Source organism: Pleurodeles waltl, chromosome 10, assembly GCF_031143425.1.
Source record: "Pleurodeles waltl isolate 20211129_DDA chromosome 10, aPleWal1.hap1.20221129, whole genome shotgun sequence".
Classification (NCBI taxonomy): domain Eukaryota; kingdom Metazoa; phylum Chordata; class Amphibia; order Caudata; family Salamandridae; genus Pleurodeles; species Pleurodeles waltl.
Window position 1 is genome coordinate 220,031,564 of NC_090449.1, and position 14,697 is coordinate 220,046,260.

Below are 14,697 nucleotides of genomic sequence, written 5' to 3' on the forward strand. Positions count from 1 at the left end.
CCCTGCCCCTGTTACCCCCGCTGCCCTCAGTGAGGAGGTCATTGACCTCCTCCGAACGCTCATTGTTGGGCAGACTACCCTTTTGAATACCATCCAGGGGGTGGAGAGGGAGGTTCATCGCAGCAATGCGTACCTGGAGGGCATTCATTCGGGTCAGGCTGCCCATCAGCGATCGTTCCAGGCTCTGGCCTCAGCTCTGACGGCAGCCATTGTCCCTGTCTCCTGCCTCCCTCTACTAACTCCCTCCTCCCAGTCTCCTGTTCCTCTGCCTGTCCCACCCACACCATCAGACCAGCCTGCACACACCTCAACACCCAAGAGCAGCTCATCCAAACATAAGCACCACAGATCACGCAGACATTCACACAAGCAACATTCCGATGCAGACATGCCAACAGTCACTACCACCTCTGTGACCCCCACCTCCTCGTCTCCCTCCTCCCTCCCTGTGACGTCTACACTCACACCTTCATTCACCTCACCATCAGCCAGTGTTTCCATCACCAGCACACCCTCCAGTACAGTCCGCACACGTGCAGTCACCACCCCCACTGCCATTTACACGTCCCCTGTGTCCTCTCCCACTGTGTCTGTCACCCCCTCTTCCACACCACACAAACGCAGCCACCCACCCACCCAACAGCCATCCACCTCACGACAGCCTCCCGCTCCTGCACCTGCACCCAAAGACAGCAAACTTGTCTCGCCTACAACCACATCCTCTCCCTCCACTCCCATACCCACTGTACCTACCACTATCCATTGTCCCAGGAAAATCTATCTCTCTACTGCTACCTTCTTTCCTGACCCTGAGCCCCCCCTCCTTCTCGTCGGGGTAAGAAGAGCACCTCAGCCACCACCAGCCCTGCAGCCCCCTTGACAAGGGTGCAGGGGTATTGGAGCCCACCAGCCCGCAGGTCTGGATCTTCGCCCAGCAGCAAGGGGACAGCCAGCCCACCCCCTGGGAAGAGGAGCAGAAGGCGGAAGGGCCGCCGCCGGAGCCCGGGTTCTATATCCCCCCAGGACACTAGCCAGCCACCGTCAACAGCCACAGCTCCAAAGGGAGGAAAGGGCCACAGACTCCCGACTAAGGAGGGCAAGGGCAGCAAGGCGGAGAAGTCAGGCAGCAGGCCTGCTGCCCATGGAGGACCCGTCACAGCTGCCCAGGAGGAGCCCGCAACCCCCATAGCCGCTGCCCAGGGAGGAACCGGCACAGCTGCCCCGGGAGAGCCCACCACCCCCATAGCCGCTGCCCAGGGAGGACCCAGCCCAGCTGGCCAGGAGGGCCCCACCACCCACAGCCCAGGTGGGCATTGAAGGAGCACCATCCCCGCTGCCCAGGAGGGCACCACCAGGCAATGAGCAGTTGGCCATAGAATGGCCGCCGTCTCCAGCACCGCTCCGCTGGGGACCGCCGTCTCAAGAACCGCTGAACTGGGCCCTTCAAGGCAAGAACCGCTGAACTGGGCCCCGCCGTCTCCAGCACCGCTCCGCTGGGGACCGCCGTTTCAAGAACCGCTGAACTGGGCCCCGCCGTCTCCAGCACCGCTCCGCTGGGGACTACCGTCTCAAGAACCGCTGAACTGGGCCCTTCAAGGCAAGGACCGCTGAACTGGGCCCTTCAAGGCAAGGACCGCTGAACTGGGCCCTTCAAGGCAAGAACCGCTGAACTGGGCCCTTCAAGGCAAGAACCGCTGAACTGGGCCCCGCCGTCTCCAGCACCGCTCCGCTGGGGACCGCCGTCTCAAGAACCGCTGAACTGGGCCCTTCAAGGCAAGGACCGCTGAACTGGGCCCTTCAAGGCAAGAACCGCTGAACTGGGCCTTTCAAGGCAAGAACCGCTGAACTGGGCCCCGCCGTCTCCAGCACCGCTCCGCTGGGGACCGCCGTCTCAAGAACCGCTGAACTGGGCCCTTCAAGGCAAGGACCGCTGAACTGGGCCCTTCAAGGCAAGGACCGCTGAACTGGGCCCTTCAAGGCAAGAACCGCTGAACTGGGCCCCGCCGTCTCCAGCACCGCTCCGCTGGGGACCGCCGTCTCAAGAACCGCTGAACTGGGCCCTTCAAGGCAAGAACCGCTGAACTGGGCCCTTCCAGGCAGGAACCGCTGGCCCTTTGGCAGACGTGGCAGGGCAGGATCTGTCTCGGGCAGGGCTGCAGGATGTCCTCTGGCCAACATGCCTCCTCCAGTGGCAGTGGAGTCTGTTATGGACTGTTTGGACTGTGGCTTTGCACTCCCCAGGATGGCCCAGTGGGCAGGCCACCCACTGTATGGACTGTATGGACTGTGGCTTTGCTCTCCCCAGGATGGCCCAGTGGGTAGGCCACCCACTGTATGGACTGTTTGGACTGTGGCTTTGCTCTCCCCAGGATGGCCCAGTGGGCAGGCCACCCACTGTATGGACTGTATGGACTGTGGCTTTGCTCTCCCCAGGATGGCCCAGTGGGCAGGCCACCCACTGTATGGACTGTTTGGACTGTGGCTTTGCTCTCCCCAGGATGGCCCAGTGGGCAGGCCACCCACTGTATGGACTGTATGGACTGTGGCTTTGCTCTCCCCAGGATGGCCCAGTGGGCAGGCCACCCACTGTATGAACTGTTTGGACTGTGGCTTTGCTCTCCCCAGGATGGCCCAGTGGGCAGGCCACCCACTGTATGGACTGTATGGACTGTGGCTTTGCACTCCCCAGGATGGCCCAGTGGGCAGGCCACCCACTGTATGGACTGTATGGACTGTGGCTTTGCTCTCCCCAGGATGGCCCAGTGGGCAGGCCACCCACTGTATGGACTGTTTGGACTGTGGCTTTGCTCTCCCCAGGATGGCCCAGTGGGCAGGCCACCCACTGTATGGACTGTGGCTTTGCTCTCCCCAGGATGGCCCAGTGGTCATGGAGTCCCCTCGTGGATCTGGCGTTGTGTACTCAAGTGGCTGAGGTGCCCCCCCTTCCCTTCCCCCTGAGGTGCCTGTCCTTTTTTCTTTCTGATGCCCCTGCAGTGTTCTCTCCGTGGAGTTCTTGTCGTGGGACTGGGCCTTGCCCCTTTGCTCAGGACCCCTGTGGTCCACGGACAGTGGTTGGACTACATTTAGTAGATGTATATATTTTGTACATAGTTTATTTATTTATTTGGATTACTGCTGTCCATTTTTCAATATATCTGCCCGTTTAAGATCTCTTCTTTTGGTCTTTGCATTATTTCGGAGGGGGGGGTTTGTGGGTTGTGACAGTGATCTGTGGGAATGCATTGATGTGTGTGTTGTAGTGGGTGTGGGTGGGTGGGTGTGTGCCGGTAATCTTTTCCCTCCCCTGTGTCGTAGGTGCAGTACTCACCGATGTCTTCCGCGCCGCCGGGCGTGCTCCTGGTACAGGAGCAGGTATAGGAGTGCGGGGATGACCTGCAACTCGGGTTCCATACTGCCGGAATCTCGCGTGGAGTATGTGGAGGTGAGCGTTTTCCCGTTCGTAGTCTGTTTCCGCCGTGTTTTTATCGGCGGTGCTCCCGCCCCGGAAAAGGTGGCGGATTGGTGGGTCGTGATAGGGTGGGCGGTACATTGTCTGCCGCCTGGCTGTTGGCGGGGACCGCCGCGCTGTTTGTTTGTTCCGCCGTGGCGGGCGGAGTGTTAATGCGGCGGGCTGTGTTGGTGGTTCCCGCCAGGGTCAGAATTGCATATTTTGGACCGCCGGCCTGTTGGCGGGTTGGCCGCCGCTTTATCACCGACCGCCAGGGTCAGAATGAGGGCCATTATATTTTCTTTTCAGAAAGAAAATCCGATTTTGGGATTTTCTTTCTGAAAGAAAAAGATTACTGTTTAGTACAGGGTTGACTCCTACTAATGAGTCCAGTAGCAAAGAGTAAAGTGCATTGACAGGAACCACTGTGATGATGGTTCTTTCCATTACCTTTATAAATGACCTCCTGCTTGGCGGCCATGATACATTTGGCGGGCAGTATGTCAGTTATGGGGACTGAGTATTTTACTTCACTCCAGTGGCAAAATGGCGGACTGCCTGCTGTGATATAAATTAGCACCTAATCTAGAAGGTAAGATCCTTGATCAGGGTGAACCAGTTTGGTGTATCCAACACACACTCTGGTGTGCTGGCTTGAAACTGCAAGTAGGTCCCAGTCACATGTGAACAGTACTTTCTATTGGCGCTTTACTTTTTCTTGGTGCTTTTTTGCATGAATCTTTAAGAAAACACATCCTCTCTAATTGGATTTTTGTAATTTTGGTGTTTTGTTTATATAATTTCACTCTAATTATTATATATTGGAGTGGAATTTTTATTGTATTGTGTTTTTGACTTTTTATCTGTTTTTGTACTTCTAAATGTTTACACATTTTCACTGAGGCTGCTCTGTCCTACAGTTACCATGGGTTGAGCTCAGGTTTAAATTATTGACACCCCTATCTGGATCTAACAGGTTAGTGACTTTATTACTTGTGGTGGACTATAATCAACCCCAAGTAGTACATCACCTTCCTACAATAGGGATGAGCTGAAATGTGAGCATTCCTAGGCAGATTTAAAACTACTTGTGCTGCTGTGTTTTCACCACTTACAGCCTGCACAATACAGAGGTTAAAATACCAAGATATAGATAATTCCCCTAATCAATAAATGATGTGATAAGGGCTTGAATCACTATTTTGTGACATGAAGGTAGGAGATAGCTAAAGATTTTATTCAACATCCTTACAAAAAACAAATCGCTGATGCAACTTGGGTGACTTGTTGAGAAAAATACACCATGATCAATTTAAAAGACTAGATTTCTAGTAAAAATGACAGGTACAGCCACCAGTCCTAAATTATGTGGCTAACAGGATAACGTCCATGAATGAGAGATTTGCTGAACAGAAGTATCCCAGCTGTCAGACTTGTCTTTGAGACAATTATATAGCATCCAGATTGCCACTGTAAACATGCAGGTGCTAAACTGATTTGAGTATCCAGATAAACAATAGATATTGATACAATAATCCATGTACCATCTGCATAAGACACAATATCAAAGCCAATGGAATTCACCAATTTCAATAAAGGGACCATATAAATGTTAAAAAGAGTAGGTCCCAATGTGGAGCCCTGGATAGGTGCTAGTTTACTACCACGTAAATAGGGATCCAAAGCCCCGATGAATGCACCAGCCCAGTACAGACTCAGAGTGAGGGCAGAAACATGTTGGCTGTCTTAATGACCGGCTGAGCCATTTTACTCGTGCTTACCGTCGACACACGTTTTAACCATGCCAGCTGGCACCCTCATTAAAGGTGAAATTACTGGTATTTTTGCTGTCCTGGATCCCAGCATTATTATCTGAGAAGCTTTATCTAAGAACTTCCTCTGGTATGTACAAACCAAGAGGTTGAGTTTGCCTGGGTGGCACTGTCCAACCAGGGTGGGGAGGGGTGCTCTATGATGAAACATGACACAATTATGTGTGTGAGACTGTTTCTTCCATAAAGGAGGAATCCCCTATTTATCCACTAATATAACATAGTCTTCATGAAACTAGTAATGGTGTTAGGGTTACGACCTGAATGAGTGTGCCCACAACTAATTATTTTTCTCCCTCCACACCTTTTGTGTGTACTGCCTAATTTTGGGAGGACAGGTGGAGTGGCATATACCTCTCATCTCTCTCTTTATGTTCAATGAATCCTAGGGTACTCCACAGGTGATATGAATATTTTGGAACCTGGAGGTACCATTGGGAACAAACTGGTGTCCGTTGGAAAGGGAGGAGAACTAGTGAAAGATACTTCTGGTTGTGTTGGTGGCTACACTGATGGTGTTGATATAGTATTTAGCTTTAGCTGGCATGATGAGCTGTCTATGTGTTGCGCTTATCAGCAGTATGATGAAGTGATTGAGAGTTCTGTTCTACCTCCATTTTCAATCCCATCTGGTGGAAAACCCAAATGGCACCTAACCCCAAATCACCCATTTAGCTGAGAGAGAGGGGAGTCTATTTCAGTTCATAACTCATTGATGTTAATTATGTTCTCATTGAAAAAAATAGGTTTAATGCAAAACTCTCTAGATGGAGAAGGGGAAATGATGATTGCCTTAAGATTGGTGAACCGGTTTGCATTTTGTTTTATACATCCCGCCCACAGCTCCCCATCAAAATGATTTTATTCATAAGATAATCTCCCAGAGTGATGTGGATGTAATTGGGGTACTTTTCTATATACATGTTTATCCTCAAGAGAATCCATACATCACTGTTTTCGTTCTAGCACTTTACAAATGTATTTTATATTGTGAAGCTCTGCTGTGTACTAACGGGAGCAGACAGATTAAAGGAAAGGGTGTAGATATTGAGCCCATAAGCGCCACTGACCACAATTAACTGCATCAGATGAAACATTGTCACCAGGAACAAAAGGAGTGTTGGTGATAATCTGTAACATTTTGGAATGGAAAATTTTAGACCAGAGGCATGATGTAATAGACGTTGGAGAATTTTATAAAAAACAACTTTAGACAGTAATGGGAAGAAAGAAAGGTACAATAAAATGATCTGTTTGAGGTAGGATTACAGATGATTCGGAATTCACAGAATGTAAAGAGGTAAAGACGGGGTCTACAATATGCCCAGCCTTATGTGTGGGTAAAATAAACTGTCTGAGTAATTCCAACCACATGTAAACATTGTATAAGTGCAATATAATCAGGGCAGGGGTAGGTTGTCTAAATAGAAGTTTAAATCTTCTAGGACTGAGAAAACATAAGGCCTTTAGTATGAAAAGTGCAAGACAGTCAGAGAGATAGGTACTAAACTGAGCTTGTTGTCCAGGACGGCTATATATGAAATCTCCAAATAAGCTGCATTAGCTTGCAGGCAAAATGTAATACACATCATACTTTGGGATAAAACTCTAGTAATAATTATACAAGTGTACAGAGATAATAATACAGACCTACTCTTTCTAGGTGAGCAAGGCGAATTATAGAATATCCAGCTTTGACAGCTACCACAACATCAGGAGTAGAACAAAAGTCATGTTTAAATAAGCCAGGCTCATGGGAAATAATTAAGTCATAACTGTCAGGTTTATGCTTTGTGAAAGAGTAAACATTAAAAGGAAAGTATTTTAGATTATTAGTTAAAATAGCCCACTTTGCTTTTGTACTAGAAGTCGGTATGGAATGAGAGGTTATGGAAACGACAGGTGCAGATAAGGTACAAAAGCCATAAAAACAACAAGATTAAAAAGGGGCATGGATGTAATACGGCACACCTGTGGTTGCTGTTGTGTCTTACCTCAAGTTCTCATTGTGAGAAGATGATCAGTTGGTCTAAGGGCCAGAGTTTCTGCTGCTTGGTGCTATCCCGGTGTGGGAAAAAACAGACTGTTTATTTCATTGGAAAATTGGGCCGGTCTTCAAGGAAAATGCCTTCAGTGAGGGAGGCATTGACAATGGTAATGGTGAGATAAGGTCTCAAGAGAGAGCTTTAATGGAGGCATTGACAAAGGTAATGGTGAGTGAATGTCTAAAAGAGATCTTTAATGTAAGGCAAAGGTACGACATCATCTTCATAAGAAATGCATTTGAGGGAGTTGTGGGTAAAGAAATAATCTTACTATTCACTTGCTCAGCAATAGATGATATCACATGGCTCTTCAGTGGGCCAACTTCAAACATGAATGTGTTAAATGTGAAGGTAAGTGCTCTAATTCAGTTAGGCAAGAAATACTCACTGAAGTATTAATGGTCAAGAAAACATGGTTGCTGAAGTTACATCTAAGTAGTACAAGAAGTTTGAGAAGGTCTATACTACTGAAAAAAATGCAGCCAGATAAGCCAAGAGGGCACATTATGGTGTCTACAGTGTTAAGGGATTAACCTTGCACATTTAAATTAATGTATTGAAATACCTATTAACCGCTGCCCTGGATCAGTCTTCTTCCTAGCTTTCAGTATGTTAGTCAGAGGCAGCAGCACCATGCGTGACCCTGTATACAACACTTGGCAATAGTAAAGAGCATTTTCACATAGAACAGTCTTCATCCTCAACCACATGGCACAGTTAGCATGAACACATATACAATTTGAGGCAAAAGGAGATTAAATTGTCCAGAATCTCAAGATTCTTTAATCAAGGATTAGGACTCATCTCTCTACAACCCAAGATCAGGAAGTTAGACACTAGACCAAATCTCCTTCCTGGTAATATATGGTGAGTCCCAACTTCAGATAGCACCATGCAAATACACACATAAGGAGCTAAACAATCGTGTTTCCACATAGTTTAAACTTTAGACTGTATTTTAATTAAATATAGGTTCTAGTCCAACTTACTTTGTCCTTGAGTAAACCATTTGGTCCAATAACTTTCTCAAATAAATGCTGTCCAACATGTGCATCTACAGCGGAAAGTGGATCATCCAGCAGGTAGACATCAGACTTTCTATACAAAGCTCGAGCAACACTTATTCTTTGCTTTTGTCCTCCAGATAGATTCACACCCTGAGAAAGATATCACTGAATGAGTAACTTAAAAAACATACATTAGTCTATTTTAAAATGAAGTTTATACTGTCTAAAGCAACAGTCCATCACATGCAGATGTGTATGCACCAGTAGCATTAATGGGCTGGGTAGTCCAAAGAAAACACATGGGAAATAACAATTAAAACCCTGAGAAGAAGATTAATTTCATTCCTAAGGAAAAGGTCATGTGACTGTAGCAAGTGATGTGCAAAAGAAGTATTACTGGGTTCCAAGAGATTCCACTGCATTCCTTTGGTATGCCTATAACACAGTGCACTCAGAGCTGAGCCATATTTGAGCCACACATTGCTTTGACCTCTGCACTTAATATGTCTTCACTGTTGCACTAAAAAGGTTGTCAAAATGACAGCCTTTTCTTGCAGAGGTACATAAATCTAATGTACCTCCAGAGTGATACGTCCCCTGAAGAGATAAGCACTTGGAGTGACTTATTCCTAAAGGCACAAGAGGCCTTTGAAATAAGTGAGGGAATAAGACATGGGTGGGTATAAGTAGAAAAGTTTGTAGGTCAAGCATGCTGAGCCATAAATTGGTCATGCATAATATCCACACAATGAGGCTTATTCACAAACTGAATCCTGCAGTATGTTTAGTAATTATGCAATAGTACTCCTAAAGTACTACACAATGCTATTCACAAACCTGCAACTGTAAATCTTCATCTCTCCTATCTTTTCCATGGAGAGATCCTCCCACATGCAGGTTGACCACTTAGTAGTAAGAGAGACTGGGTGTGGCTTGAAAAAAGGGCATGTTTACTAATAATTGAAAGGGGTTTGAAGAGGAATAGGGATGTGTTTGGTCAAGGTTAGGTAGGGGTTTCAGAGGGGCATGCACCCACCCACATATTAGTAAAAACATTGTTATTCCCAACCTGCACTTCTAAAGCCACTACCACCAAAAAAGGACCCAAAACAGTAGTAAATTACTCCAGCTCAGAATAGGTACAGCACACCACCTGGCCAACCACTGGTATTGCAACATCCTCCAACTGAAAATAATGGGGGTGGGGATGGGAAATAAAACCCCACTGGAAATAATATTAAATTAAATTAAATTATTTAAATTAGTTAAAAATATAAATAATATCAAAATATATAAAAATATAAAAACACAACATATTATTTAATTATAAATATTTTTTAACAACTTTTTTCCGAATGATAAATTAATGTAATATTAATTTCATTAATAAATAAAATACTTTTAATTAAATCTACGAACCACTTTTTATAATTATAAATGCATAATAAAAGGTTTTAATGTTTTTACCGTACGTGTATTTAAAAAAAAGTAAATGGCAAAAAATATGTTTTATTTAATTTAATATATTTAAATAATGTAAGATTTGATTAAAAATTAAGTTACTAGTGCTGCAGCATTATTTTGTTCTGCATTTAACATAAATATATCTAATTATTTGACATTAATATTTAACATAAAATAATTGTATTCATTGTTTTGAGTTAAATACATTTTAAACGTTTCTCTTAACATCATAAGAAGAAGACACCACAGTCAGAGTGGAGATTTCCCTATGCTAGGGTATAAGGGATAGGGCTGCAGCACCTTAGGTAGTTACTAGCTGCCTCTGGAGTCAGAAACAAAGGTTTTCTGAAGCATGGTGTAGTACCTCAGGCTAGTTTCTGGGGGTCCCTGGAGCCAGACACCTATCCTATCCATAGCAGAGTGCAGTACCTTAGGTTGTTACTAGAGGTCACTATAGTCTGGCACAAAACCTTTTCTAAAACAGGCTGCAGAACCTTAGGTCATTACTAGAGGTTTCAGGAGTCAGAAACACACCTTTCTGAGGCAGGATGCAGTCCCTTACACATTTAACAAATGGCAAACTCTAATAACGTAGGCCGTTGCTAGAGGTCACTGGAGTAAGACACAAACCCCTGCAGCAGTTTAGGTCAATGCTAGGGGTCCCTGGCATCAACCAAAAATCTTTTTTCAGCCACGATCCTTGGAGTCAGACACAATCATATTCTGAGACAGGTTGCCATAGCTCAGGCTGTGAACAGAGGTCCTTCAAGTCAGACGTATGCCCTTCCTATAATCAGGCTGCAGTACCACTATGCAATTAGTGGAGGACCATAGCTGTCCACTACTGCCTTTAATCTGAGAATACCAGAGAATTATGAAAAGTGCACCTACTTTTAAATCTTTTGTTGAAAAGAAAAAGAACGAATGGTAAAAATTTGACTGTGCTATTGTTTTCAGCACATCAGATCATAGACAAGGTGTGGCTTCAACATAAATTTACCTATTCACTGTTTAGCTGCTTGCGACATTATTTCAATGGGCAATACAGAGTATAAAGCTGATCAGTGTTTGACACTGTAAAGACTTTGGGCCTGATTAAAACTTTGGAGGATGGAGTTAATCCGTCCCAAATGTGACGGATATACCACCTACCGTATTACAAGTCCATTATATCCTATGGAACTCGTAATACAGTAGGTGGTATATCCGTCACATTTGGGACGGATTAACACCGTCCTCCAAAGTTGTAATAAGGCCCTATATATCTGCGGTGACCATTCTGTGCCACAAAATAGGTACTACAGCTTGTTTGTTGCCATACATTGTGGAGCTACCATTAAAGCCATTACATGTGGCTTTCTCATCCTTGCATCCATTGCGTACATTGCATCTAAAGCTTGCACTATTCAAAGCTAGAGCTGGCACTGCTATAACCCTGTGTACTTCTGGCTACAAGTAGCACCAAAGAGCAATGCCTGGGCTGCAGCTGTGGATTCCATTTCTTTGCCAGTGTGGAAGGTTAATGCTTACAATTGCATCAGCAGGTGACTGGGGTGGGTGGAACAGGAATCACTGAGCAGTCCTGGGATAGGCTATGTCAGCCATGGCTTACTAAAGTAAAATAAACCAACCGCCAACATGAAACAAGTTACACACCACAATCTGCCCTCGGATCTACAGTACCATCTTTGACAAATGCACCATCATTGCACACAAGTTAGCGAGAAAAAAACGACACCAAGGGCCCACATATTTCCTATGGACCCAAGGTAGAAGCCCGAAGCACTCTGCGTAGTTCACTGCCTGGCATCTAAAAGATTGTGGTGAGGTTACTGCAGCATTTACACTGGCATAGTATTTAGCCTTGGGCCTGGGGACTGTGCCCTCTCACCTAGTTACATTTTGCTTTTATTCCTTTTGTTATTTTAGCAAAGCTTCATTTTGGTGGAGATGTTTGTCATTCTTTTATCAGTTGCTCTTCCATGCAGCATTTGTTACTCATGTCTATGCATAACGTTTTCATCTTGTGCTCAACCCAAGGCTGTACATGACATTTACAATGTATTGCTGGTCCAAAGAGTACATTATCTACCCTAAACAGATATGTTATTATAAAACATCCCACTGCCTACACCAGGGTAGAGGGGGCATTCCAGCCAGCTTGCCATATCATGCTGCACATCATAGCAGTTTCTGCTGAAACCTTTCTGTTCCTCTTCGTCTACGTGGGAGGACGCCTCACGGACTAACAGACCTCTTCTTCACCTCTGAACGCAAGTATGGGGGATGGCATTCCTTTCCGGGACCAGAAGGGCAGATTAGGGCTACCACTGCTACTTGCTCTCATGTAGAAAATTAGGAGTGTAGGTAGGGGTATTAGGGACACTATTATGAAAATATGGTGGGACTCGTCTTCTGTTTCACTTTCCTGGTCATTGCTGTAATAACGCTGTGTTTCATTATCCTCATAATCGCCGTTCATGCCTTCTTTATGTAGAACGTAGTTGCTTCAATAAAATACATATATATATATATATATATATGGATATATTGAGCCAAGATTCTGCTCCTGTTTGTCTTTGCATGTCTGTGACTCATATAACTGAGAGAAAGGGATATGATCCATTCCACCACATCTTCCCTGAGGAATATGAGTGTCATGCGATAGGCTGCCACAAATCACTCTTGCCTTTGGTATTGGTGCAGTGCTGCTAGCTAGCCAAAGGGCTTAGGCCGACAGCTGTCACACGGTGGGAGATCAGACTCAGTCGCCCATACTCGGTGGTGCTGCCACCTAAAATCCAGCAGTCTTGTTACTATAACGGGAGTCTATGGCAAGATAAGGAAGTATCAAAGAGCAGGTTTGAATCAGAATGGGCTGAATAGCAGGCAAGGTCAGCAGAGTTCAGTGAGGTGTGAGGTTGCTCGAAGTATATGGAGGGCAAAAAGCAGAGAAGTGTGAGGAAGCTGGAAATAGCAAATGGCAGTCATAGGCACAGAGTATCAGTCAAAAACAGCATTAAGCAACCAGGCTTAGGTTCCAGGTCTGATTATGTTGGAGAATTAAGCTCAGGGCGAGGGGTGGGTGCCATGTCATAAGGACTCTTGCAAAGTAACAAGACTGATGGATTTGGGGGGGCAGCATTTCTGAGTTGTAGGTACTGAGTCACTCCCATACCAGATGGCAACTTGCAGCCCAACCGACCCGGCTCACTAGCAGTACCTCACCAAAACCCAACCAGTAAAGGTGATTTGTGGCAGCCTTGCATGGACTCTGAAAACCCCTCAGCGAAATGGTGGTGGAAACAAGTCTTACTTTTTCTCATCACCTGCAAGTCTCTTACACACACATAGGCAAGAAAAGACATGCAGAACAGTTTTCAATACATTTATTGAAAGGACTGCAATCTACGATAAAATGCGTGAGCTGCAATGATTAGTATAATGAGGAACAACAGAATCAGGATTGTTAAAATTAGAAATGTGAATATAAACAACCCCAACATATTGTCATAACATGAATATACAATTCCTACCCAAAAGCCTAATCTGTAATCCCTAAGCATGAGCATGGCGATGTAAGCCAAATCTGTCCGTACAGTGTTCATGAGAAACACACCCCACCCTTCTTACCTTAGTACAAGGTCAGGCAGCCAGTCCCCAGATCAGGATCTGTGTAGACACAAAGGCTGAAGTCTACAGAAAAAGCAGCATGGATGGAAATTGTGGCTGAAATCCCCCTCTAATGCCTTTTGTCCTACAAGATGTTTATATAGTGGGCATGTTATTGTTTATGCACAGAAGCCTGACGTAGGTATGTACCTATGCACTCAACTGTTTTCGGAGTCTTGGGGCCCGCAATACAAAATATTGTTTTGTGTGTCTCACATTGTGTTCTTATGATTCCAGAGAAAAGAAAATGATGCAAAATATGTCATCCATAACACTGATAATGAAGCGCTCGCGAAATTGCAATTCATACTGAAGCTAAAACACTCCGACTAAAAGAAGCAATAATAAAATGAATAAAATTGAACACAGAAATACAGAGCATGATTATTATCCCACCGACGACCGGAACTCTCCTCCACACTCACTTAGGCAGGAGCTTTGGAGTAACATCACCTAGCTAAATATGGCTGCAGAAATGACCAAAATGGGACTAGACAGTGGGACCATGGGAGGGCCAAGGCACTGACAGAGTAGGGAGATGGCTGGTATATAACCCTGGGAGAGGCAAAGCAGTTCTGAGGGAAAGTGGAAGATGGAAAAGGAGAAGCTACCCCAGCACAGTGCAATGAAAAACAGACACAAGGGAGTGGGGGGCAGACAGCAAGGTCTTCTGACCTGCCTGATGTTGCCATTACTGGGAAAGGCAGGCATACAGGTAAAGTCTCACAAGATCAACAACAAGAACCACAAGCTTGCATGACATTGAGTAACTACACTGGTGGTCTGCGGCCCCAACAGACTCATGGCTAAATCCTGAGAAGCTGACAAAAAAATAAACAGGCTAATGCATGATTTGGTATGTGGGGCCAACGATGCTCACATAATAACAACGTTGGTAAATATGATGCTTCATGAGTGATACAAAGAGGCTGTATAGTGATTGATCCAGGAAAGAGTGAAACCTCCCCTAATGAACCACAATAAGCATCACTCCTTAAAAAAAAAAAAAAAAACTTGGTGGCCATCTTGAAAATGCAGTTTTCCATTCTGAAACCAATACAAGCTGCATATTTTTAAAAAATCTTACTCAAAGAACTGTTTGAGCTACGTAAGTATGTAAACGCCCTGCTGTACTTGTCATGTTATATTTATCTATAAAATGGGTTCTGAAGTAATCTTTGTTAGCACTCAGAAACATATTTTTGGAAACATAACTGACAAATATACTT

The 14,697-nt window shown here is 45.2% G+C and overlaps 1 protein-coding gene across 1 annotated transcript in view; it reads right to left on the reverse strand.

Annotated features, from left to right (window-relative positions):
* LOC138261344 (multidrug resistance-associated protein 1-like) overlaps positions 1-14,697 on the reverse strand; it is a 616,610-nt gene that overhangs the window by 175,734 nt on the left and 426,179 nt on the right. Inside the window, exon 18 of the mRNA XM_069210192.1 lies at positions 8,315-8,482. Within this exon, the coding sequence (XP_069066293.1) occupies positions 8,315-8,482 (168 nt within the window). The remainder of the gene's footprint in view (positions 1-8,314; positions 8,483-14,697) is intronic.